We start from the raw sequence: 26,617 nt of genomic DNA, 5'->3' as shown, positions 1-26,617 counted from the left end.
AGTGCCAGAACATCAATTTGTGGTAAGCGTACTTGGCTTTGATACAGTTGCTTTTCAAAATTTTCATTACTTTCAATAATTATATGGTGCTGTGTGTAATGTGCATTCCGAGAGTAGCATATTGTGAGTGTTGGATAACTTTGGATTACGTGGTGACTGTAGGCATCAGTCATTCTCTTAATTGGTCATCCCTCCCTCCGTGTTATTACTCGTGTTTTCCACATTTTGTCCCTCGGATATTTCTCAATCTCAGACAGATCATCATTTTGGGTACCCTAGTACTTTGGTTTGTCTTCGGGTCAAAGCACTCTATCTTCTGCAATCCGCCAGAAGGAGGATACAGAGGGCCATAGTTACTCTAGCACGGACTACGTTGCAGAGTTGGGACTTCAGCAGCAGTTCTCGTCACCAGTTGACACTCGCACCCCTACACGTCGGTCAGAGATGATGATATTTACTTAGGTAGGGAATTAGCTTTCTTTTTTTCAGAGCACAAAGTTCCCTAATTATGTAAGTATCATATTTCATGTAGTGGGAAAACCCTTGCTTCTGTCCTATAGAGACTCGGCAAGGTATGCCTACATTCTTGGACTACCTTATTCCCTTTGGAGCAATTAAATGTTTCATTTATTTTAGAAACTCTGTTTCATTTATTTAGTAGAATTTTCTTGCCCTTATTCTCTTACACTGAGTACCGGGTACAAGATTTCCTGCGATTTTGATTGACTAATCATTTACCATACTAAAATTAACTTTAATTGTTAAATATTAAATTCCACAGGATAGTTACCAGTTGCCACGTTATCCTGTTACTGACACTTACCATATCACAAGTATTCGTTGTATATATATTTGCTATTTTTCACCATGTTTCGTCTCCAAGCTTTTTCTTAATGATCCAGCAGGTGAAATAGGGACCTTAAGTCGTGCCAAGAGGACCGAATTACAAACTCTTGCACACGAGTATCAACTAGATGTTCCCATGGAGCCAATAAAAATGAATTGCACAATTTAATAAAGGATCACCTCTTAGACGAAGGGAAGATTGACTCTGAAACTCACGAAAATAATTCTATTGCAGATAGACATGATCTGGCAACTATGAAACTCAAGCTCGAACTTGCAAAGCTCGTGCGGGAACAACAAAAAGAAGCTCTACAAATAAGGGAAAGAGAGACTGCAATCAGGAAAGAAGAACAGGAACGTGAGACTGCACTACTCCATGAGCGTGAGCGAGTACAGCTTGAAGTAAAACAACGTCACCTGGAGATACAACGCGAGGATGACAAGAAGCAAGCCGATATGGCTATAGCATGGCGACAACAAGAACTCGCGTTGGAAATTGCACACCACACTCAGCGCCAACAAGCTACTGCTAATCTTCTCGTAAGTTTCAATGTCTCCCATGCAAGTAAGTTAATGCCACCATTCGTTGAGACAGAGATTGGTGTCTTTTTCACCACTTTTGAGACACTAGCTAATAAACTTAGCTGGCCTGCAGATCAATGGTCTACCCTTCTCAGAGTGCATCTTACAGGTAGAGCTGCGGTTACTCTCAGTACCTTAGCGTCTGAGAATGACTACCAGACCCTGAAGCAAGCAGTGTTGGATGCCTACCTTCTCTCCACCGAAAGCTACAGACGAAAATTCCTTGACTATCTAAAGGCAAGTACCACCACCTTTCTAGAATTTGCCAATACATAGAAAAGATATTTCATAAAACGGCTGGAAGCAGCACATGTCTCTGAATTTTCAGAACACGTCAACCTGATGCTAGTTGAGGAATTCTTGAGACGTGTTCCCCTTTCCGTCCGTTTATATTTAGCAGATTAAAAAAAAACCGACTACATCAAATGTGCGAAGTCAGCTGACACCTACAGCCTCATCCACCGGCTATCACCACCTCCCAGTAAGAAGTGTTGGTACAGTTACGATAAAGTGAGTACCGATCAAGCAAGCTCTCACTTGTATTGTAAGTATTGCAAACTCTATGGACATACCATAGATAAATGTGAGAAGGCTCATTACAAAGGCAATGAAACAACTAAACCCAAACCGACTCCTCCTAAGTCCGGTAAGCCTGTGATGAATGTTGGTGTTCCTGTTAATGATCTTTCTCTCTTCAGCAAACACCTGTATCCTGGAACTGTCTCTGCCAACAGTACAGATTCGGAGGGACGTTTCAAATTGAAGATCTTGAGGGACACAGCGGCTCTTCAGTCCATAATATTGAAATCAGCTGTGCCTAACATCACCTACACCGAGGAAACCGTCCTTATCACTGACCTCACTGCTACCACTCCGTATCCACTCGCCAGAGTCCACCTGGATTGTCCTTTTGTGACCGGTGAAGTCCAAGTCGCCATCAGGGAAAAGCCTTTTCCCATGCCTGGAGTGCAACTTCTCCTGGGCAATGACTTGGCAGAAGGTCTGTAACCGTCCAACCTGATCATCATGGACAAACCCCAGGTGTGTAACTCTGTAGTGGACAATCCCATCTTTAAGTATGTTTCAGCAGAGGTCCAAGAAAGTGATGAAGTTTCTCCTCCGGTCTTGGTGACCACCCGTGCACAAGCTGCACGCCCGCAACCAGCTGACTCTACTGCTACCGCTGTCCCTCAAGACCCTCAGAATCTACCACCGAATCTTACTAGTTTGGAGTTCCGTAAGTTACAGAGGGAAGATCTATCATTAACACCATTATTCTTCCAGGCTGAGACTCAACCTAACAGTATCCCTGGGTTCTTCCTAGAGAATCAGTTGCTCTAAGGCTGGTACATACCCAGTAAGCTGAAGGAGGACGACGAGTGGGCAAATGTCGAACAACTAGTGGTTCCCACCAGCCTACGGCCCAATATTCTACACCTGGCCTGCGGAGCTCTTTCTCACTATGGTTTTAACAAAACCTACCACGGAATCAGACAAGACTACTACTGGCCAGGTATGGTTAAAGACGTCAAAAGTTACGTGCAACAGTGTCATACATGTCAGATGGCAGGTAAACCTAACATCTCTATTCCCCAGGCCCCATTGACTCCTATCCAGGTGCCTGCGGAACCTTTCCACAGGCTCATCATAGATTGTGTTGGTCCTTTACCCTGGACCAGTTCTGGCAACGCCTATATACTAACTATCCTGTGTCCTACCACCAGATTTCCCATAGCAGTTCCAGTAAAGAACATTACGGCTGCTACTGTGGTGAAACAGCTATTGAAGATCTTCACCCAGTATGGATTTCCAAGAGAGGTTAAAAGTGACTGTGGCACCAACTTCACCAGTGATCTCTTCAAGAAGACACTGGAAGAGTTCAACATCACACAGGTACTGTCCAGCCCCTATCATCCTGCTTCACAGGGTTCTCTTGAACGTAGTTATCAGACTATTAAAGCACTCCTAAAGAAATTTTGCAATGAAACTTTGAAGGTCTGGGATAAACAACTTGACCTCATTATGTGCATTTTCAGAAGTCTTCCCAATGAGTCTCTAGGAGTATCTCCTTATAAGATGCTCTACGGACGTAAGTGCTGTACTCCTCTCAAAGCTTTCGAAGACTCTACGTAATGCCACCTTCAGTAACCCTCAGAATGTGCCCCAGTTTCTTCAAAACTTGAAACACATTCTAGAGAGAGTACGTAAATTTGCTAATGACAATCTATTGAAAGCTCAGGAGAGGATGAAGACTCATTTTGATCAACGCAGCAAACAAAGGAAATTTAAACCAGGAGACTTCGTGTTGGCATATTTTCCTATCCCAGGTTCTCCATTGCAAAACAAGTTTTCAGGGCCTTACCGCATCAAGGAGTGCAGAAACAACCATAACTACGTTCTTGAGACTCCAGATAGGCGGCGGAAGACCCAGTTGTGCCACGTCAACCTCCTGAAGCAGTATCAAGGTACTCCCCCCACTGTATTGGTATCATTATCTACATTTAAAGGTCCATACCTCCACAGTGAGACCTTCCCTGCTTCTCCTCCCGAAAGCACTAACACTGAGTCAGTGCCTTCCAACTCGGAAATCCTTAATGAACTTCATACCTATTTGCAGGACAGTAATAGTGCTCCTCTCATCAGAATCTTCAAGGAACATCAGAAGTTGTTCAGCGATGATCCACAAGAGTGTAATGTGGATCAGCACGACATGCAGCTACTCCCTGACACCCGGTCGATTCGTCAACCTTTCTACAGAATCAACCCGAGCAAAAAGGAAGTCATGCGCTGAGGTATAGTACCTCCTGGATCATGGGCTGGCCTCCCCTTATGAGTCCCTTTGGGCCTCACCCTGCATCTTGGTGCCGAAACCGCAAGGTAAAGTGAGGCTGTGTACCGATTACCGGAAATTGAATCTTGTAATGGATACACATCAAGGATGTGTATCCATTACCTAGAATAGATGACATCCTTGACGCCATTGGTAATGCTCGGTATCTATCAAAGCTAGACTTACTCAAGGGATACTACCAAGTATGTTTGACAGAGCGAGCTAAAGAAATATCTGCCTTTACCACTCCCTTTGGCCTTTACAGATATGAACGCCTTCCATTTGGACTATGTAATGCCCTGGACACCTTCCAGCGAGCTGTCAACCGCGTCATCCAGGGCATAGATAACACTTACGCCTACTTGGATGACATCGTTGTGGCAACAAACACCTGGAGCGAACATCTGCTCCAGCTGCAACGATTGTTTGCCAAGCTCCTGACAGCCGGCCTCACCATCAACTTGGGCAAGTCCTCCTTTGCCAAAGGTAAAGTGCGTTATCTTGGTCATGAGATCGGGAGTGGCAGCATAGCTCCGTTAAACATACATACCCAAGCCATCCAGCATTACTACCACCAGGAAGCAGCTCCTGCGCTTCCTTGGTCTTGCCTCCTACTACCGTAGGTTTGTGAAGAATTTTAGTACGGTAGCAACACCATTGATCACTTTAACTAGCCCCAAGCAACGGTATCATTGGACCATTCAGCAAACCATTGCTTTTGAACAACTTAAATTCCTGCTCTGTTCTATTCCTATTCTCGCCTCGCCAGATATTGTGAAGCCTTTCATCCTCCATGTCGACGAAAGTGGTACTGGCATCGGGGATGTCCTGATGCAACAACGAGGCGAGGATGTTCTACCTGTTAGCTTCTACAGCTACAAGTTAAAACCACACCAGAAGAATTACAGCACTATCGAAAAGGAGCTACTCTCCATCGTCCTGAACTTGCAGCACTTTGAATCATACCTGCAAGGTGCTCGGTCTACCATCATCTACTCGGACCACAATCCCCTACGCTTTTTGCAGCAAGCCCAATTCACCAATCAACGATTTCTACGATAGGCTTTATATTTGCAGAATTTCAACCTGGAGATCTTCTACATCAAAGGTTCTGACAACATCATAACAGACGCCCTCTCCAGAGTCTATGAGGTAGAGACAGCTCCACCTACCACACTACCACCTGAATACGTAACTTCACCCGTAAGCGCAGGCTTCGGGGGAGAGTTGTGATGATAATATCTTTCAAGAGAGATTGAGCCTGCTCTTCTCTACATCAAGATACGTATATTATACAACAATAAAATGCTACCTTCAAGATACGTCTACTAGTAGCACAAAACGTTTTGACCAGGAGGCAAACGTACCCAAGATTCACCCCCTACTCCACACTCCCTCCACGCCGGCTCGTCATCAACCAGCCAACTACCCTTTCCAGCCTGCCTGCTCCTGATTGATGACTCGCCGACTGCACACCTGCACTTCTGCACCTCAGCGCCCTTTACCTGAGTCGATGTCTGGGCTTGAACCAGCCATTGAAGTCAGAATATCCTTGTGCTCTCAAGCAGTGAACAACTGATTAACGCTGTATATCAGGTGGATGTTTCTCAGCTAGCGCCATATTCTCAGCAGCTGATTATTTTTCACTGTGTATTTATATTATTGTAGAGTAACTTCATCCCTATTATTCATTTATGTTATATGTTTTTGACTTGTTTGTTTGCATTGTTCATAGCCAAGGGATTGTCTTTGTTTATAATTTGTTTTCTATATTAATTAAAGTTTCATTGTTCATACTATGTGTTTTCCGTGTCTTCCCTTAATTTACCACAGACAAACAGGCAAGCAGTCTGTCTTTTTTTTTTAAGTGTGACTAGGCATTGACACCTGCCATTGGAGGACTGCCGAACATCTACACTCTTACACTTTCCCGTCACAATATATATATATATATATATATATATATATATATATATATATATATATATATATATATATATATATATATATATATATATATATATATATATATACTTTTAAGGTGAAGAATCTTCACCTTAAAAGTACGAAAATGAGTTTTGGAGAACTCCTATTCCAATTAAGCCCTGATGCTAAGAAAATAGTTAGAGGGATAGAAGCCCTAAACCAGAAAATAATATATATATATGTCGTACCTAGTAGCCAGAACGCACTTCTCAGCCTACTATGCAAGGCCTGATTTGCCTAATAAGCCAAGTTTTCATGAATAAATATATTTTCTCTAATTTTTTTCTTATGAAATGATAAAGCTTCCCATTTCATTATGTATGAGGTCAATTTTTTTTATTGGAGTTAAAAATAACGTAGATATATGACCGAACCTAACCAACCCTACCTAACCTAACCTAACCTATCTTTATAGGTTAGGTTAGGTTAGGTAGCCGAAAAAGTTAGGTTAGGTTAGGTTAGGTAGGTTAGGTAGTCGAAAAACAATTAATTCATGAAAACTTGGCTTATTAGGCAAATCGGGCCTTGAATAGTAGGCATAGAAGTGAGTTCTGTCTATTAGGTACAACATATATATATATATATATATATATATATATATATATATATATATATATATATATATATATATATATATATATATATGTCGTACCTAGTAGCCAGAACTCACTTCTCAGCCTACTATTCAAGGCCCGATTTGCCTAATAAGCCAAGTTTTCCTGAATTAATATATTTACTATAATTTTTTTCTTATGAAATGATAAAGCAACCCTTTTCTCTATGTATGAGGTCAATTTTTTTTTATTGGAGTTAAAATGAACGTAGATATATGACCGAACCTAACCAACCCTACCTAACCTAACCTAACCTATATTTATAGGTAAGGTTAGGTTTGGTAGCCAAAAAAAGCTAGGTTAGGTTAGGTTAGGTAGGTTAGGTAGACGAAAAAACATTAATTCATGAAAACTTGGCTTATTAGGCAAATCGGGCCTTGAATAGTAGGCTGAGAAGTGCGTTCTGGCTATTAGGTACGACATATATATATATATATATATATATATATATATATATATATATATATATATATATATATATATATATATAGACATATGTCGTACCTAGTAGCCAGAACTCACTTTTTGGCCTACTATTCAAGGCCCGATTTGCCTAATAAGCCAAGTTTTCATGAATTAATTGTTTTTCGACTACCTAACCTACCTAACCTAACCTAACCTAACTTTTTCGGCTACCTAACCAAACCTAACCTATAAAGATAGGTTAGGTTAGGTTAGGTAGGGTTGGTTAGGTTCGGTCATATATCTACGTTAATTTTAACTCCAATAAAAAAAAATTGACCTCATACATAATGAAATGGGTAGCTTTATCATTTCATAAGAAAAAAATTAGAAAAAATATATTAATTCAGGAAAACTTGGCTTATTAGGCAAATCGGGCCTTGAATAGTAGGCCAAAAAGTGAGTTCTGGCTACAAGGTACGACATATATATATATATATATATATATATATATGTCGTACCCAGTAGCAAGAACGCACTTCTCAGCCTACTATGCAAGGCCCAATTTGCCTAATAGGCCAAGTTATCATGAATTAATTGTCTTTGGCCTACCTAACCTACCTAACCTAACCAAACCTAACTTTTTCGGCTACCTAACCAAACCTAACCTATAAAAATAGGTTAGGCTGGGTTAGGTAGGGTTGGTTAGGTTCGGTCATATATCTACGTTAATTTTAACTCAAATAAAAATAAATTTACATCATACACAATGAAATGGGTAGCTTTATCATTTCATAAGAAAAAAAATTGAGAAAATATATTAATTCAGGAAAACTTGGCTTATTAGGCAAATCGGGCCTTGCATAGTAGGCCGAGAAGTGCATTCTGGCTACTAGGTACGACATTATATATATATATATATATATATATATATATATATATATATATATATATATATATATTTAGTCAGGGCTCACCCCCTTCCTCCCTGTGGTTGGGGTCGTCCCACGGGTCTTAGCCCCTCAGTACCGGGCGCCACTGCTCGCCCTTGGGCTCCCCCAGTCAACTAAGGGCTGGCCTTATACACCCCTAGCGAGTGGGGAGGTTCAAGCTTCTTATAACTCACTCAAACCTGCCTGTCCTGACACTCGAACGCTTTCTTCTTCTTTATCTAGTCTACTCAGGTCGCCAGCTGGGTGTTTATGCTCGTGTCCCAGCAACACACCAGTGGTCTTAATGGTTATCTTGATCAAGGATGCAATATCATGTGCAGTACACGGTGTCACTAATGGTCTAATAAATATACATAAATATAGCCCTAGAGAATGGAGGTTCACTTAAACTCCTCAGTTAGTTTAAAAGTTTACTGAAGAAAAACATATATACATTTATATGTGGCATAAAGAAATGTCTATGTTGGAATCATCCGCTGGCGGCAGCATTTATCGATGACACGTCTCTGGCAACACGGTCAGGTGACTGGATCCACTCCGCCGGCGCGGGCACACACCTCGCGCCTCTGGCAGCACGATCAACTGACGGCTCTAGCTGTCAGAACGTCGTAGTTTACCACGCCTCCAGCGATGCGATCAGCTGTGCATTTCAGAGTATGTTGCTGGCTCCTTGCACACCAACTACCCTTCCAGGATCACTAACATCACCACGTTAATGCTCGCCACATCAACTAATGCCTAACTGAGTTTTTGGCTCCTAGCCTAACGTCCTGTCACTTAGACAATAAAATGATGAGTGTAAATATTCACAACAAAGAAAATACTCTAACTAGCCTAGCTCAAAAAGGGGTAAGGGAGGGTCAATTATCTTCCATATTTCACTCCAACCCTGAAGCTGACTCGTCCTCTGTTGAGGGATGTTGAGGTTCCTGGTTCTGGCTTCTGGTCTCCTGATGAACAGTTCCCACACACACACACAGGTTCCTCCGTCGCCTTCGTGATAACACGTCCTCGCCGTGCTCACATCCAACAGGTACTGCCTTCCTCCTCCTATTCTATGGGGTACTGGAGACAGGTACCTCCGTCGTCGTCCTCCACACTCACTGGCACTGTCGACTCTTCACAGTCCAGCATAGCTTCCCCTTCCCCTATTCTTGTTAATATGGGAGAACTCTGTGTCTATGCTTAATGCACAACTTGCCTAAACACGCAAGAGAAGTTATACAACCTTAGAACACTTTCCCACCAGGAGAAAATGTGCAACCCTAGCCAGCACAGAAGCCTTACAGCAACTGGCATAACTGGTACGCCTTTAACCCACTGCACCACAGCTCAGACCCTTAAATGAGATGGTAATTTTGGAGTATTTAAATCCCCCAAAGATCACCACCTCCCAAGGGCAACTAGAGCATAGAGAGGGGCTACTCACGTTCTTTCATCAAATTCCTGTTAACCCTTCAATTGCGCATCGCATCATATGATGCTTTGACCGACTTGCGTATCGCATCATGTGATGCTTTGGAGTGCTACGCAAGATTTAAATGGCCCGCGGATACACGGGGTTCACCACACCTTCATCAGGGCTCTTGTAAACAGACGCCATTTATAAAAAAAATCGAGGGCCAAATTCCCGGGTGTGAAGGGCCTCAGTATTGAGTGAGCAACCAAGCCTGACGCAAGCAGCATGAGCTCACAGCACTGCTGTTCAGCTTGTGACCACAGCATCGCCTAAAAATGCCATAATATACTTGTTTATGCTATTATGTAACGATGATATTATTACAGAAGACCCCTGACTATGATAAAACTGACCAGGGTTCTGATAATAGCAGGATTGTGGTGATATTTAGCCTGTGCGCCGTGGAGGGAGGAGTAATGCTGTGGGAGGGAGGGTAGTGGCGATGTCTTCTGACTGTGTGTGGCCACCTTTTATTGACTGCACTCACTATACCAGCTTAGTGGTTCGCTATTGTGAACACAAATGTAGATACTTATATATAACGTGTGTATAAAGGGTATAAACAGCAAGAGTAGGTTGGGAGCTGCCATTTTGTCGAGGGAAGTGGCGTCGTCTGCACAGCGCCACCGTGCAGACGACGGTGTTGTTTACTGGTTACCACGATGGAGTTTGGGCACCATACTAGTTTACTTGTACAAGTATGGTGAATAAAACAGGTAGATATTTATATATAATGTGTGTATATAGCGTAATAACACCACAAATAGTATTGTTGAAGGAGAAATATTAGTGCGTCTGGCCTTGAGGGTGGCAGCCATCAGCTGACTGTGTGAGGTCCTACGTCTTTGTGCCTTTACTCACCATACAAGCTTAGATGTACAGTTATAGTGAACAAAATATGTAAATACTTAGATATAACGTATGTATATAGGAGCAAAAACAGTATTGTGGGACGAGAATGTGGGTGAGTCAGGTGACTTGAGGGAGGGCGTGAGTGGCTGGCTGGTACACGGTGGTCACTCCTCGTTACTTTTTTGACTCATAATAGGAACCTAGTAGTTCGTTATGGTGAACAAAACATGCAGATACTTATATATACCCTGTGTATATAGTGTAATAACCGACAAAGTATTTGTTCACTGATTGATGAACATAATTGAATCAACAATATGCACACCATATTTATGAGTACAGCGATGATTCACTCATTTTATTATATAAATATATCAAACTACACACTATTGAATAATATTACAGCAAAAAAACTATGAAAAATCAATCAGAGTCATTGAAATAATTAGGTAATTACCTCTTTGTGGCATCTCCGGCCTGACAGCTGGCGATCAACAGACGGCCTGGGACGCACGCTGAGTCAGCTCCAGTTTTTTGCCAGAATTCCCCACCCTATAGCGGGCAATATATGCCACTTACGATTTTTTTTTATTTTTCCAAAGATCAGTGAACACAAATTAACAGGTTAGGAAGAAAAAAAATAATTTTTTTTTTTGGTATGCGCCTGTGTACGTCAAATGGTATATAGCCATGTGCCATTTAAGGGTTAATATGGGAGAAACTCTGTGTCTATGCTTAATGCACAACTTGTCCAAACACGCACGAGAAGTTATACAACCTTAGAACACTTTTCCACCAGGAGATTCGAACCCTAGACAGCACAGAAGCCTTACATCAACTGGCATAACTGGTACACCTTTAACCCACTGCTCCACAGCTCAGACCCTTAAAAGAGATGGTAATTTTGGAGTATTTAAATCCCCCAAAGATCACCACCTCCCAAGGGCAACTAGAGCATAGTGAAGGGCTACTCACGTTCTTTCATCAAATTCCTGTTAATATGGGAGAACTCTGTGTCTATGCTTAATGCCCAACTTGCCTAAACACGCAAGAGAAGTTATACAACCTTAGAACACTTTCCCACCTGGAGATTCGAACCCTAGCCAGCACGGAAGCCTTACAGCAACTGGCATAACTGGTACACCTTTAACCCACTGCAACACAGCTCAGACCCTTAAAAGAGATGGTAATTTTGGAGTATTTAAATCCCCCAAATATCACCACCTCCCAAGGGACACTAGAGCATAGTGAGGGGCTACTCACGTTCTTTCATCAAATTCCTGTTAATATGGGAGAACTCTGTGTGTAGATGACATATTCGTAATAGTAAAAGACTCAGATGAACTAATTGACCTAAAAAGACACCTAGAGAGAGAGTCAGTACCCCGATTTACACATGAAAATAGTGAAAATAACAGTCTGCCATTCCTGGATGTACTAATAACAAAAACAGGAACCTCTTTAAGCACCAACGTATATACCAAGCCCACCAACATAGGATTATGCCTGAACGGTAGAAGTGAGTGCCCCCAAAGATACAAAGCCAGTGTTCTCAATGCTTATATTCGTCGAGCGCTTACCCACTGCTCTGAATGGAGCAACGTGAGTAGAGAGTTTGAAAGAGTAACTCAGGTATTGGTGAACAACGGATATAGCAACGCGGAAATAAACGCTGCTATAAGAAGACACTTGGACCGTTGGTATAATCCAGAACCTAGAACAGAAACCACAACACCTCCAATAAAATTATATTACAAATCAACCATGCACAGTGAATATATAAAAGAAGAAAGAATAATGAAAGAAATAATCCGTAAAGGAGTAAAAAGCACTACTCCTAACCAAAACATAAACCTGATAATATTCTACAAAACCAAGAAGACTTCCGAACTCCTTATCAAAAACAGCCCGAAGCCGACGGAGAACCCTCTACAGCAGTCAAGCGTTGTATACATGTACACTTGCCCCCACGAAGGATGTAACCTTCAATGTAAGTACATAGGTATGACGTCGACCAAGCTGACGAGGCGTTTGACATGCCATCTTCAATCCGGTGCCCCTAGGAATCACATGAGACAAGCCCATGACATTACTCTAACAAGAGAAATGTTGAACAAGAATACCTGCATAATAGACAAAACCCAAGATGCAAGAAGATTACAAATTCTTGAGGCAATTCACATAAGAATAGAGCGACCTACCATGAACACCCAAATCACGGAACTATTTACTCTACCCACCATGAGAGTAAGGACAAGACAAGAACATATCGATGCCAACACAGTAGACAATGTCCAACATAATAGGCCAATTACACTGGATTAATCTTTATGTTTAGATAGGAGCTGCCTCGTATGGGCCAATAAGCCTTCTGCAGTTACCTCTATGTTTCACCTCACATTTATCCCTTATGTATCCCCCCATGTTTTCACCTTTTTTGTATTATCACCTGACCCAGTGCGGGTATAAAATCAACTAGTATTGTAAGATCTGTTGGACCACCATTTGGTCCGGGAGACATCTCCCGTCACGCAGGGTGCAGTTGCGCCTCCACAGATCTCCAGTATCATCTTTTGATACTGGTAATGGCTCAAAAGGGCCACCACTTACGGGCTATTCATGCCCGTGCCACCTCTTGGGTGGCTTAATCTTCATCAATCTTCAGTTAGACGCTCTTGATACTGGTAATGGCTCAAAAGGGCCACCACTTACGGGCTATTCATGCCCGTGCCACCTTTTGGATGGTTTAATCGTCATCTTGGACACATTCATGGGAGACACCTCCCGTCACGCAGAGTGCACTTGCACCTCCACAGATCTCCAGTATCAGCTCTTGATACTGGTGATGGCTCGAAAGGGCCACCACTTACGAGCTATTCATGCCCGTGCCACCTTTTGGGTGGCTTCATCTTCATCTTCTTCATCTGTTTAAAACAAGGGAGACATCTCCCGTCACGCTGGGTGCAGTCGCACCTCCACAGATCTCCAGTATCATCTATTGATACTGGTGATGGCTCAAAAAGGGCCACCACTTACCAATTCATGCCCGTGCCACCTATTGGGTGGCTTCATCTTCATCTTAACACATTCACAAGGGAGACATCTCCCATCATGCAGGGTGCATTCGCACCTCCACAGATCTCCAGTATCAGCTCTTGATACTGGTAATGGCTTAAAAAGGCCACCACTTACGGGCTATTCATGCCCGTGCCACCTTTTGGGTGGCTTAATCTTCATCATCATCATAAGATCTGTTCATTTGAGAATGAACCATGGAGGTTCGAAACGTTGTGCAAATTATACAAATAAGTGTAATACACTATTTTAAATCACTTCTTTTCTTCACCTTAAAAGTACGAAAATGAGTTTTGGAGAACTCCTATTTCAATTAAGCCCTGATGCTAAGAGGGATAGAAGCCCTAAACCAGAAAATAATAAATACAGAATATATATATATATATATATATATATATATATATATATATATATATATATATATATATATATATATATATATATATATATATATATATATATATATATGCGAACAAGCCTGAATGGTCCCCAGGACAATATGCAACTGAAAACTCACACCCCAGAAGTGACTCGAACCCATACTCCCAGAAGCAACGCAACTGGTATGTACAAGACGCCTTAATCCACTTGACCATCACGACCGGACATAATGAGGTGATAGCCTAAGCTATTTGAACCACCCCACCGCCGGCACTCGGATAGTAATCTTGGGCATAGCATTTTACCAAATCACCTCATTCTTTGGGGCACACGTGAGGAACACAAATGCGAACAAGCCTGAATGGTCCCCAGGACAATATGCAACTGAAAACTCACACCCCAGAAGTGACTCGAACCCATACTCCCAGAAGCAACGCAACTGGTATGTACAAGACGCCTTAATCCACTTGACCATCACGACCGGACATAATGAGGTGATAGCCTAAGCTATTTGAACCACCCCACCGCCGGCACTCGGATAGTAATCTTGGGCATAGCATTTTACCAAATCACCTCATTCTTTGGGGCACACGTGAGGAACACAAATGCGAACAAGCCTGAATGGTCCCCAGGACAATATGCAACTGAAAACTCACACCCCAGAAGTGACTCGAACCCATACTCCCAGAAGCAACGCAACTGGTATGTACAAGACGCCTTAATCCACTTGACCATCACGACCGGACATAATGAGGTGATAGCCTAAGCTATTTGAACCACCCCACCGCCGGCACTCGGATAGTAATCTTGGGCATAGCATTTTACCAAATCACCTCATTCTTTGGGGCACACGTGAGGAACACAAATACGAACAAGCCTGAATGGTCCCCAGGACAATATGCAACTGAAAACTCACACCCCAGAAGTGACTCGAACCCATACTCCCAGAAGCAACGCAACTGGTATGTACAAGACGCCTTAATCCACTTGACCATCACGACCGGACATAATGAGGTGATAGCCTAAGCTATTTGAACCACCCCACCGCCGGCACTCGGATAGTAATCTTGGGCATAGCATTTTACCAAATCACCTCATTCTTTGGGGCACACGTGAGGAACACAAATGCGAACAAGCCTGAATGGTCCCCAGGACAATATGCAACTGAAAACTCACACCCCAGAAGTGACTCGAACCCATACTCCCAGAAGCAACGCAACTGGTACGTACAAGACGCCTTAATCCACTTGACCATCACGACCGGACATAATGAGGTGATAGCCTAAGCTATTTGAACCACCCCACCGCCGGCACTCGGATAGTAATCTTGGGCATAGCATTTTACCAAATCACCTCATTCTTTGGGGCACACGTGAGGAACACAAATGCGAACAAGCCTGAATGGTCCCCAGGACAATATGCAACTGAAAACTCACACCCCAGAAGTGACTCGAACCCATACTCCCAGAAGCAACGCAACTGGTACGTACAAGACGCCTTAATCCACTTGACCATCACGACCGGACATAATGAGGTGATAGCCTAAGCTATTTGAACCACCCCACCGCCGGCACTCGGATAGTAATCTTGGGCATAGCATTTTACCAAATCACCTCATTCTTTGGGGCACACGTGAGGAACACAAATGCGAACAAGCCTGAATGGTCCCCAGGACAATATGCAACTGAAAACTCACACCCCAGAAGTGACTCGAACCCATACTTCCAGAAGCAACGCAACTGGTATGTACAAGACGCCTTAATCCACTTGACCATCATGACCGGACATAGGTGATTTGATTAAAATGATTTGATTTGAGGTGATTTGGTAAAGTGCTATGCCCAAGATTACTATCCGAGTGCCGGCGGTGGGGTGGTTCAAATAGCTTAGGCTATCACCTCATTATGTCCGGTCGTGATGGTCAAGTGGATTAAGGCGTCTTGTACATACCAGTTGCGTTGCTTCTGGGAGTATGGGTTCGAGTCACTTCTGGGGTGTGAGTTTTCAGTTATATATATATATATATATATATATATATATATATATATATATATATATATATATATATATATATATATATATATATATATATATATATCAATCTTCATATATATATATATATATATATATATATATATATATATATATATATATGACAATGTCAGACCACGGAGGAAAAATGAAACAGGAAATTTCCTTAAGTACTTTCGTATATTAAATACATCTTCAGAAGGTCATTTTACAGATCGAGTGATGGGTATAAATAGCCAGGAAGGAGTGGTGAAGTAAGGTGAGGTACAATACTTGGACAACGCAGATGGCACATTGGCCCATCAGATGCACCCAATTGGCACATGCGATGTAGCACAATGGCCTATCTGATACAGCAGACATACAAGCATAATATATAGGTAATTATAACATAAAGAAGTAAATATATACAATAAATTAGTGAGACAAATGTTTTTCAATGATTCTACTTAAATCGCCCTTTAGCTGATCTATTAGAAATGGATCTAAGTTATATAGACCACTGCTAATATTCAAATTACTTTCTTTGGTGATCTGTATCAAAGCAGATTCAATTATGTTTCTGTTATAGGTGCTTTTACAATTTGTTATTGAAGAAGCACTCTCCCAATCAATTTGGTGAGCTTTTTCTGACACATGCACAAACAAAGCATTAGACAATTGGCCATGTTTTACAGAGTATTTATGTTGCGATATTCTACATTTTAAATCTTTAGATGTTTGCCCGACATAGAACTTATTACATTCCTTACAAGGTATTTTATAAATGACGCAATTATCACTACGAGGGCTGTTCCTTACTAATAGCTTACCAACAGTGTTTTCGTAGTTTCAACATTACATCAATATTAAAAAGTTTCAAGGCCTTGACAATATTCTCAAACCCAGAGAAATATGGTAAACATAACACATTCTTTGGGCGAATCCTTTCACTGCATACATTATTATAATATGTACGACGAGCTTTGTTACGACAAACTTCCAAAAAATTCAGTGGGTAACAAAGCTTAAGACCAATCGAATCAATATTCTTAAATTCTTCATCTAAGAATTCTGGACTCACAACTCGAAGAGCTCTTAGATACATTGAAGAAAAAAATGACTTTTTTACATTGTATTTATGCCCTGAAAAATAATGAACATAAGATAAATTGTTCGTAGGTTTTCTGTAAACACTAAACTTTAATGAAGAGTTTTCCCTATGAATAAGCACATCTAAGAATGGCAAACATTTAGGAATGATTCCAGGAGTTATTTTTGAAACGAATTTCTTTTCAAAGAATTCCATGTACAGGTTTGAGAGCAATGGCGATAGAGGATTCCCCATTGCCATTCCAAAAGTCTGTAAATAATACTCATTATTAAAGGTAAATTTACATTCTTTAATGCACAACTTAACAAGACTGACAATAATATCAGCAGAAAGAGGTAAGTCATGGCTCATTAGTTCACGAGCAAGATAATCGAGAATATCATCGACCGGTACCTTAGTGAACAAGGAACAAACGTCAAAACTGATTAACTTTACATCAGGAGTGACAGGAACACTATTCAATTTGTTAACTAAATCAAGAGAATTTGTCAAATGAGAAGAGGAGATAGTTCCTAACAAAGGGGACAAGATTTTGGTAAGCCATTTGGAGAGTTTGTAAGAAATGGATCCCACAGAACTGATGATAGGTCTCATGGGATTGTTAGGCTTATGCGTCTTGACAAGACCATATAGATATGGTAATGAAGGTGATGAAGTAGTAAATTGATTAAGAAGATCTTTATGTTTACTTAACAACTTCCTCAAGCATGACCAAGTCACCTCCATAAAATTTACTATGGAGACTGAAATTGATAAATGTTTGCCATTCTTAGATGTGCTTATTCATAGGGAAAACTCTTCATTAAAGTTTAGTGTTTACAGAAAACCTACGAACAATTTATCTTATGTTCATTATTTTTCAGGGCATAAATACAATGTAAAAAAGTCATTTTTTTCTTCAATGTATCTAAGAGCTCTTCGAGTTGTGAGTCCAGAATTCTTAGATGAAGAATTTAAGAATATTGATTCGATTGGTCTTAAGCTTTGTTACCCACTGAATTTTTTGGAAGTTTGTCGTAACAAAGCTCGTCGTACATATTATAATAATGTATGCAGTGAAAGGATTCGCCCAAAGAATGTGTTATGTTTACCATATTTCTCTGGGTTTGAGAATATTGTCAAGGCCTTGAAACTTTTTTTTATAGATGTAATGTTTAGCTACGAAAACACTGTTGGTAAGCTATTAGTAAGGAACAGCCCTCGTAGTGATAATTGCGTCATTTATAAAATACCTTTTAAGGAATGTAATAAGTTCTATGTCGGGCAAACATCTAAAGATTTAAAATGTAGAATATCGCAACATAAATACTCTGTAAAACATGGCCAATTGTCTAATGCTTTGTTTGTGCATTTGTCAGAAAAAGCTCACCAAATTGATTGGGAGAGTGCTTCTTCAATAACAAATTGTAAAAGCACCTATAACAGAAACATAATTGAATCTGCTTTGATACAGATCACCAAAGAAAGTAATTTGAATATTAGCAGTGGTCTATATAACTTAGATCCATTTCTAATAGATCAGCTAAAGGGCGATTTAAGTAGAATCATTGAAAAACATTTGTCTCACTAATTTATTGTATATATTTACTTCTTTATGTTATAATTACCTATATATTATGCTTGTATGTCTGCTGTATCAGATGGGCCATTGTGCTACATCGGATGTGCCAATTGGGTGCATCTGATGGGCCAATGTGCCGTCTGCGTTGTCCAAGTATTGTACCTCACCTTACTTCACCACTCCTTCCTGCCTATTTATACCCATCACTCGATCTGTAAAATGACCTTCTGAAGATGTATTTAATATACGAAAGTACTTAAGGAAATTTCCTGTTTCATTTTTCCTCCGTGGTCTGACATTGTCACATTCTTAATCACGTGTTTATTTTCGTGATATACACACACACACATATATATATATATATATATATATATATATATATATATATATATATATATATATATATATATATATTGTACCTAGTAGCCAGAACGCTCTTCTCAGCCTACTATGCAAGGCTCGATTTGCCTAGTAAGCCAAGTTTTCATGAATTAATTGCTTTTCGGCTACCTAACCTACCTAACCTAACCTAACGTTTTTGGCTACCTAACCTAACCTAACCTATAAAGATAGGTTAGGTTAGGTTAGGTAGGGTTGGTTAGGTTCGGTCGTATATCTACGTTAATTTTAACTCCAATAAAAACAAATTGACCTCATACATAATGAAATGGGTAGCTTTATCATTTCATAAGAAAAAAATTAGAGAAAATATATTAATTCAGGAAAACTTGGCTTATTAGGCAAATCGGGCCTTGCATAGTAGGCAGAAAAGTGCGTTCTGGCTACTAGGTACGACATATATATATATATATATATATATATATATATATATATATATATATATATATATATATATATATATATATATATATATATATATGTTTCATTGAATTTGACCGCATATTCTGTATTTATTATTATACAAATAAGTGTAATACACTCTATAGTAAATCACTTCTTTTCTTCACCTTAAAAGTACGAAAATGAGTTTTGGAGAACTCCTATTTCAATTAAGCCCTGATGCTAAGAAAATAGTTAGAGGGATAGAAGCCCTAAACCAGAAAATAATAAATACAGAATATGCGGTCATATTCAATGAAACATGTTTGAAAGAAAACCTGCTGCCAGTATACACCAATATATATATATATATATATATATATATATATATATATATATATATATATATATATATATATATATATATATATATATATATATATATATGTCGTACCTAGTAGCCAGAACGCACTTCTCAGCCTAATATGCAAGGCCCGATTTGCCTAATAAACCAAGTTTTCCTGAATTAATATATTTTCTCTCATTTTTTTCTCATGAAATGATAAAGCTACCCATTTCATTATGTATGAGGTCAATTTTTTTTATTGGAATTAGAATTAACGTAGATATATGACCGAACCTAACCAACCCTACCTAACCTAACCTAACCTATTTCTATAGGTTAGGTTCGGTTAGGTAGCCGAAAAAGTTAGGTTAGGTTAGGTTAGGTAGGTTAGGTAGTCGAAAAAACATTAATTCATGAAAACTTGGCTTATTAGGCAAATCGGGCCTTGCATAGTAGGCTGAGAAGTGCGTTCTGGCTACTAGGTATGACATATATATATATGTCGTACCTAGTAGCCAGAATGCACTTCTCGGCCTACTATGCAAGGCCCGATTTGACTAATAAGCCAAGTTTTCATGAATTAAAATATTTTCTCAATTTTTTTTTCTTATGAAATGATAAAGTTACCCATTTCATTATGTATGAGGTTAATTTTTGTTTACTGGAGTTAAAATTAACGTAGATATATGACCGAACCTAACTAACCCTACCTAACCTATCTTTATAGGTTAGGTTAGGTTAAGTAGCCGAAAAAGTTAGGTTAGGTAGGTTAGGTAGTCGAAAAACAATTAATTCTTGAAAACTTGGCTTATTAGGCAAATTGGGCCTTGCATTGTAGGCTGAGAAGTGCGTTCTGGCTACTAGGTACGACATATATATATATATATAGATATATATATATATATATATATATATATATATATATATATATATATATATATATATATATATATATATATATATATATATATATATATGTCGTACCTAGTAGCCAGAACTCACTTCTCAGCCTACTATGCATGGCCCGATTTGCCTAATAAGCCAAGTTTTCCTGAATTAATATATTTTCTCTAATTTTTTTCTTATGAAATGATAAAGCTACCCATTTCATTATGTATGAGGTCAAATTGTTTTATTGGAGGTAAAATTAACCTAGATATATGACCGAACCTAACCAACCCTACCTAACCTAACCTAACCTATCTTTATAGGTTAGGTTAGGTTAGGTAGCCGAAAAAGTTAGGTTAGGTTAGGTTAGGTAGGTTAGGTAGTCGAAAAACAATTAATTCAAGAAAACTTGGCTTATTAGGCATATCGGGCCTTGTATAGTAGGCTGAGAAGTGCGTTCTGGCTACTAGGTACGACATATATATATATATATATATATATATATATATATATATATATATATATATATATATATATATATATATATATATATATATATATTATATATTGGTGTATACTGGCAGCAGGTTTTCTTTCAAACATGTTTCATTGAATATGACCGCATATTCTGTATTTATTATTTTCTGGTTTAGGGCTTCTATCCCTCTAACTATTTTCTTAGCATCAGGGCTTAATTGAAATAGGAGTTCTCCAAAACTCATTTTCGTACTTTTAAGGTGAAGAAAAGAAGTGATTTACTATAGAGTGTATTAAACTTATTTGTATAATTTGCACGACGTTTCGAACCTCCATGGTTCATTCTCAAGTGAACAGATCTTACAATACTAGTTGATTTTATACCCGCATTAGGTCAGGTGATAATACAATGAAGGTGAAAAACACGGGGGGATACATAAGGGATAAACATAGGGGCTGCAGAAGGCTTATTGGCCCATACGAGGCATCTCCTATCTAAACACAAAGATTAATCCAGTGTAATTGGCCTGTTATGTTGGACATTGTCTTCTGTGTTGGCATCGATATGTTCTTGTCTTGTCCTTACTCTCATGGTGGGTAGAGTAAATAGTTCCGTGATTTGGGTATTCATGGTAGGTCGCTCTATTCTTATGTGAATTGCCTCAAGAATTTGTAATCTTCTTGAATCTTGGGTTTTGTCTATTATGCAAGTATTCTTGTTCAACATTTCTCTTGTTAGAGTAATGTCATGGGCTTGTCTCATGTGATTCCTAGGGGCACCAGATTGAAGATGGCATGTCAAACGCCTCGTCAGCTTGGTCGACGTCATACCTATGTACTTACATTGAAGGTTACATCCTTCGTGGGGGCAAGTGTACATGTATACAACGCTTGACTGCTGTAGAGGGTTCTCCGTCGGCTTCGGGCTGTTTTTGATAAGGAGTTCGGAAGTCTTCTTGGTTTTGTAGAATATTATCAGGTTTATGTTTTGGTTAGGAGTAGTGCTTTTTACTCCTTTACGAATTATTTCTTTCATTATTCTTTCCTCTTTTATATGTTCACTGTGCATGGTTGATTTGTAATATAATTTTATTGGGGGTGTTGTGGTTTCTGTTCTAGGTTCTGAATTATACCAACGGTCCAAGTGTCTTCTTATAGCAGCGTTTATTTCCGCGTTGCTATATCCGTTGTTCACCAATACCTGAGTTACTCTTTCAAACTCTCTACTCACGTTGCTCCATTCAGAGCAGTGGGTAAGCGCTCGACGAATATAAGCATTGAGAACACTGGCTTTGTATCTTTGGGGGCACTCACTTCTACCGTTCAGGCATAATCCTATGTTGATGGGCTTGGTATATACGTTGGTGCTTAAAGAGGTTCCTGTTTTTGTTATTAGTACATCCAAGAATGGCAGACTGTTATTTTCACTATTTTCATGTGTAAATCGGAGTACTGACTCTCTCTCTAGGTGTCTTTTTAGGTCAATTAGCATTTGTATTGATTCCTACCCATGAATACATGAACAAAATTAGCGACATCCTAAGTGACGACTCCAAATTTCAACGAATCACGAGGAACCCCGTAGAAGACCTTAAGCGGATAGTAAACAAAACAATTACAGCAATCAACGCAAAGAAAGGTAATGTGCATTTCAATAAACTTCAAGGCGACTATGGCTTAGGATATGCCTACGGCAATGTTAAGACGCATAAACCAGGTAACCCACTACGCCCTATAATCAGCCAAATACCAACCCCAACTTATCACCTGGCAAAGAAACTCAATGAACTCCTAACTCCATACACTCCAAGTAAGTTTAGTCTACAATCATCAGCAGATTTCCTAGAATTGATCAAATCTACCCAGCCCGATGGAATCATCGCTTCCCTGGACGTTGAATCCCTTTTTACCAACGTCCCAGTCGACACAACCATAGGAATGATACTGGACAGAATATACAGAGACGAGAGCACCCCCAAATTAGACATACCTGAGCCACACTTGAAAAGTCTTCTCGAAGCATGTACAAAGGAAGTCCCTTTCATCAGTCCACAAGGAGACAAGTATTTACAAATAGACGGAGTAGCAATGGGCTCCCCCTTAGGAGTTTTATTAGCTAATTTTTATATGGGAACCATCGAAGATAGGGTCTTCAGTAGCAGACAAAAACCAACTGTATACTGCCGTTATGTAGATGACATATTCGTAATAGTAAAAGACTCAGATGAACTAATTGACCTAAAAAGACACCTAGAGAGAGAGTCAGTACTCCGATTTACACATGAAAATAGTGAAAATAACAGTCTGCCGTTCTTGGATGTACTAATAACAAAAACAGGAACCTCTTTAAGCACCAACGTATATACCAAGCCCACCAACATAGGATTATGCCTGAACGGTAGAAGTGAGTGCCCCCAAAGATACAAAGCCAGTGTTCTCAATGCTTATATTCGTCGAGCGCTTACCCACTGCTCTGAATGGAGCAACGTGAGTAGAGAGTTTGAAAGAGTAACTCAGGTATTGGTGAACAACGGATATAGCAACGCGGAAATAAACGCTGCTATAAGAAGACACTTGGACCGTTGGTATAATTCAGAACCTAGAACAGAAACCACAACACCCCCAATAAAATTATATTACAAATCAACCATGCACAGTGAACATATAAAAGAGGAAAGAATAATGAAAGAAATAATTCGTAAAGGAGTAAAAAGCACTACTCCTAACCAAAACATAAACCTGATAATATTCTACAAAACCAAGAAGACTTCCGAACTCCTTATCAAAAACAGCCCGAAGCCGACGGAGAACCCTCTACGGCAGTCAAGCGTTGTATACATGTACACTTGCCCCCACGAAGGATGTAACCTTCAATGTAAGTACATAGGTATGACGTCGACCAAGCTGACGAGGCGTTTGACATGCCATCTTCAATCTGGTGCCCCTAGGAATCACATGAGACAAGCCCATGACATTACTCTAACAAGAGAAATGTTGAACAAGAATACTTGCATAATAGATAAAACCCAAGATTCAAGAAGATTACAAATTCTTGAGGCAATTCACATAAGAATAGAGCGACCTACCATGAACACCCAAATCACGGAACGGTAGAAGTGAGTGCCCCCAAAGATACAAAGCCAGTGTTCTCAATGCTTATATTCGTCGAGCGCTTACCCACTGCTCTGAATGGAGCAACGTGAGTAGAGAGTTTGAAAGAGTAACTCAGGTATTGGTGAACAACGGATATAGCAACGCGGAAATAAACGCTGCTATAAGAAGACACTTGGACCATTGGTATAATTCAGGACCTAGAACAGAAACCAGAACACCCCCAATAAAATTATATTACAAATCAACCATGCACAGTGAACATATAAAAGAGGAAAGAATAATGAAAGAAATAATTCGTAAAGGAGTAAAAAGCACTACTCCTAACCAAAACATAAACCTGATAATATTCTACAAAACCAAGAAGACTTCCGAACTCCTTATCAAAAACAGCCCGAAGCCGACGGAGAACCCTCTACAGCAGTCAAGCGTTGTATACATGTACACTTGCCCCCACGAAGGATGTAACCTTCAATGTAAGTACATAGGTATGACGTCGACCAAGCTGACGAGGCGTTTGACATGCCATCTTCAATCTGGTGCCCCTAGGAATCACATGAGACAAGCCCATGACATTACTCTAACAAGAGAAATGTTGAACAAGAATACTTGCATAATAGACAAAACCCAAGATTCAAGAAGATTACAAATTCTTGAGGCAATTCACATAAGAATAGAGCGACCTACCATGAACACCCAAATAACGGAACTATTTACTCTACCCACCATGAGAGTAAGGACAAGACAAGAACATATCGATGCCAACACAGAAGACAATGTCCAACATAACAGGCCAATTACACTGGATTAATCTTTGTGTTTAGATAGGAGATGCCTCGAATGGGCCAATAAGCCTTCTGCAGCCCCTATGTTTATCCCTTATGTATCCCCCCGTGTTTTTCACCTTCATTGTATTATCACCTGACCTAATGCGGGTATAAAATCAACTAGTATTGTAAGATCTGTTCACTTGAGAATGAACCATGGAGGTTCGAAACGTCGTGCAAATTATACAAATAAGTTTAATACACTCTATAGTAAATCACTTCTTTTCTTCACCTTAAAAGTACGAAAATGAGTTTTGGAGAACTCCTATTTCAATTAAGCCCTGATGCTAAGAAAATAGTTAGAGGGATAGAAGCCCTAAACTAGAAAATAATAAATACAGAATATGCGGTCATATTCAATGAAACATATATTATATATATATATATAATCTTGGGCATGCTATGCCCAAGATTACTCTCTGAGTGCCGGCGGTGGGGTGGTTCAAATAGCTTAGGCTATCACCTCATTATGTCCGGTCGTGATGGTCAAGTGGATTAAGGCGTCTTGTACATACCAGTTGCGTTGCTCCTGGGAGTATGGGTTCGAGTCACTTCTGGGGTGTGAGTTTTCAGTTGCATATTGTCCTGGGGACCATTCAGGCTTGTTCGCATTTGTGTTCCTCACGTGTGCCCCAAAGAATGAGGTGATTTGGTAAAATGCTATGCCCAAGATTACTATCCGAGTGCCGGCGGTGGGGTGGTTCAAATAGCTTAGGCTATCACCTCATTATGTCCGGTCGTGATGGTCAAGTGGATTAAGGCGTCTTGTACATACCAGTTGCGTTGCTCCTGGGAGTATGGGTTCGAGTCACTTCTGGGGTGTGAGTTTTCAGTTGCATATTGTCCTGGGGACCATTCAGGCTTGTTCGCATTTGTGTTCCTCACGTGTGCCCTAAAGAATGAGGTGATTTGGTAAAATGCTATGCCCAAGATTACTATCCGAGTGCCGGCGGTGGGGTGGTTCAAATAGCTTAGGCTATCACCTCATTATGTCCGGTCGTGATGGTCAAGTGGATTAAGGCGTCTTGTACATACCAGTTGCTTCGCTCCTGGGAGTATGGGTTCGAGTCACTTCTGGGGTGTGAGTTTTCAGTTGCATATTGCCCTGGGGACCATTCAGGCTTGTTCGCATTTGTGTTCCTCACGTGTGCCCCAAAGAATGAGGTGATTTGGTAAAATGCTATGCCCAAGATTACTATCCGAGTGCCGGCGGTGGGGTGGTTCAAATAGCTTAGGCTATCACCTCATTATGTCCGGTCGTGATGGTCAAGTGGATTAAGGCGTCTTGTACATTCCAGTTGCGTCGCTCCTGGGAGTATGGGTTCGAGTCACTTCTGGGATGTGAGTTTTCAGTTGCATATTGTCCTGGGGACCATTCAGGCTTGTTCGCATTTGTGTTCCTCACGTGTGCCGCAAAGAATGAGGTGATTTGGTAAAATGCTATGCCCAAGATTACTATCCGAGTGCCGGCGGTGGGGTGGTTCAAATAGCTTAGGCTATCACCTCATTATGTCCGGTCGTGA

The 26,617-nt window shown here is 40.2% G+C and overlaps 1 protein-coding gene across 1 annotated transcript in view; it reads right to left on the bottom strand.

Moving 5' to 3' along the window:
- Positions 1 to 26,617, bottom strand: part of LOC138364770 (eukaryotic translation initiation factor 5B-like) — a 68,190-nt gene that overhangs the window by 32,745 nt on the left and 8,828 nt on the right. Inside the window, exon 3 of the mRNA XM_069324741.1 lies at positions 8,393 to 8,553. Within this exon, the coding sequence (XP_069180842.1) occupies positions 8,393 to 8,553 (161 nt within the window). The remainder of the gene's footprint in view (positions 1 to 8,392; positions 8,554 to 26,617) is intronic.

This window comes from Procambarus clarkii, chromosome 14 (genome assembly GCF_040958095.1).
Source record: "Procambarus clarkii isolate CNS0578487 chromosome 14, FALCON_Pclarkii_2.0, whole genome shotgun sequence".
Taxonomy (NCBI): domain Eukaryota; kingdom Metazoa; phylum Arthropoda; class Malacostraca; order Decapoda; family Cambaridae; genus Procambarus; species Procambarus clarkii.
This window is presented reverse-complemented; position numbering and strand designations above follow the sequence as displayed.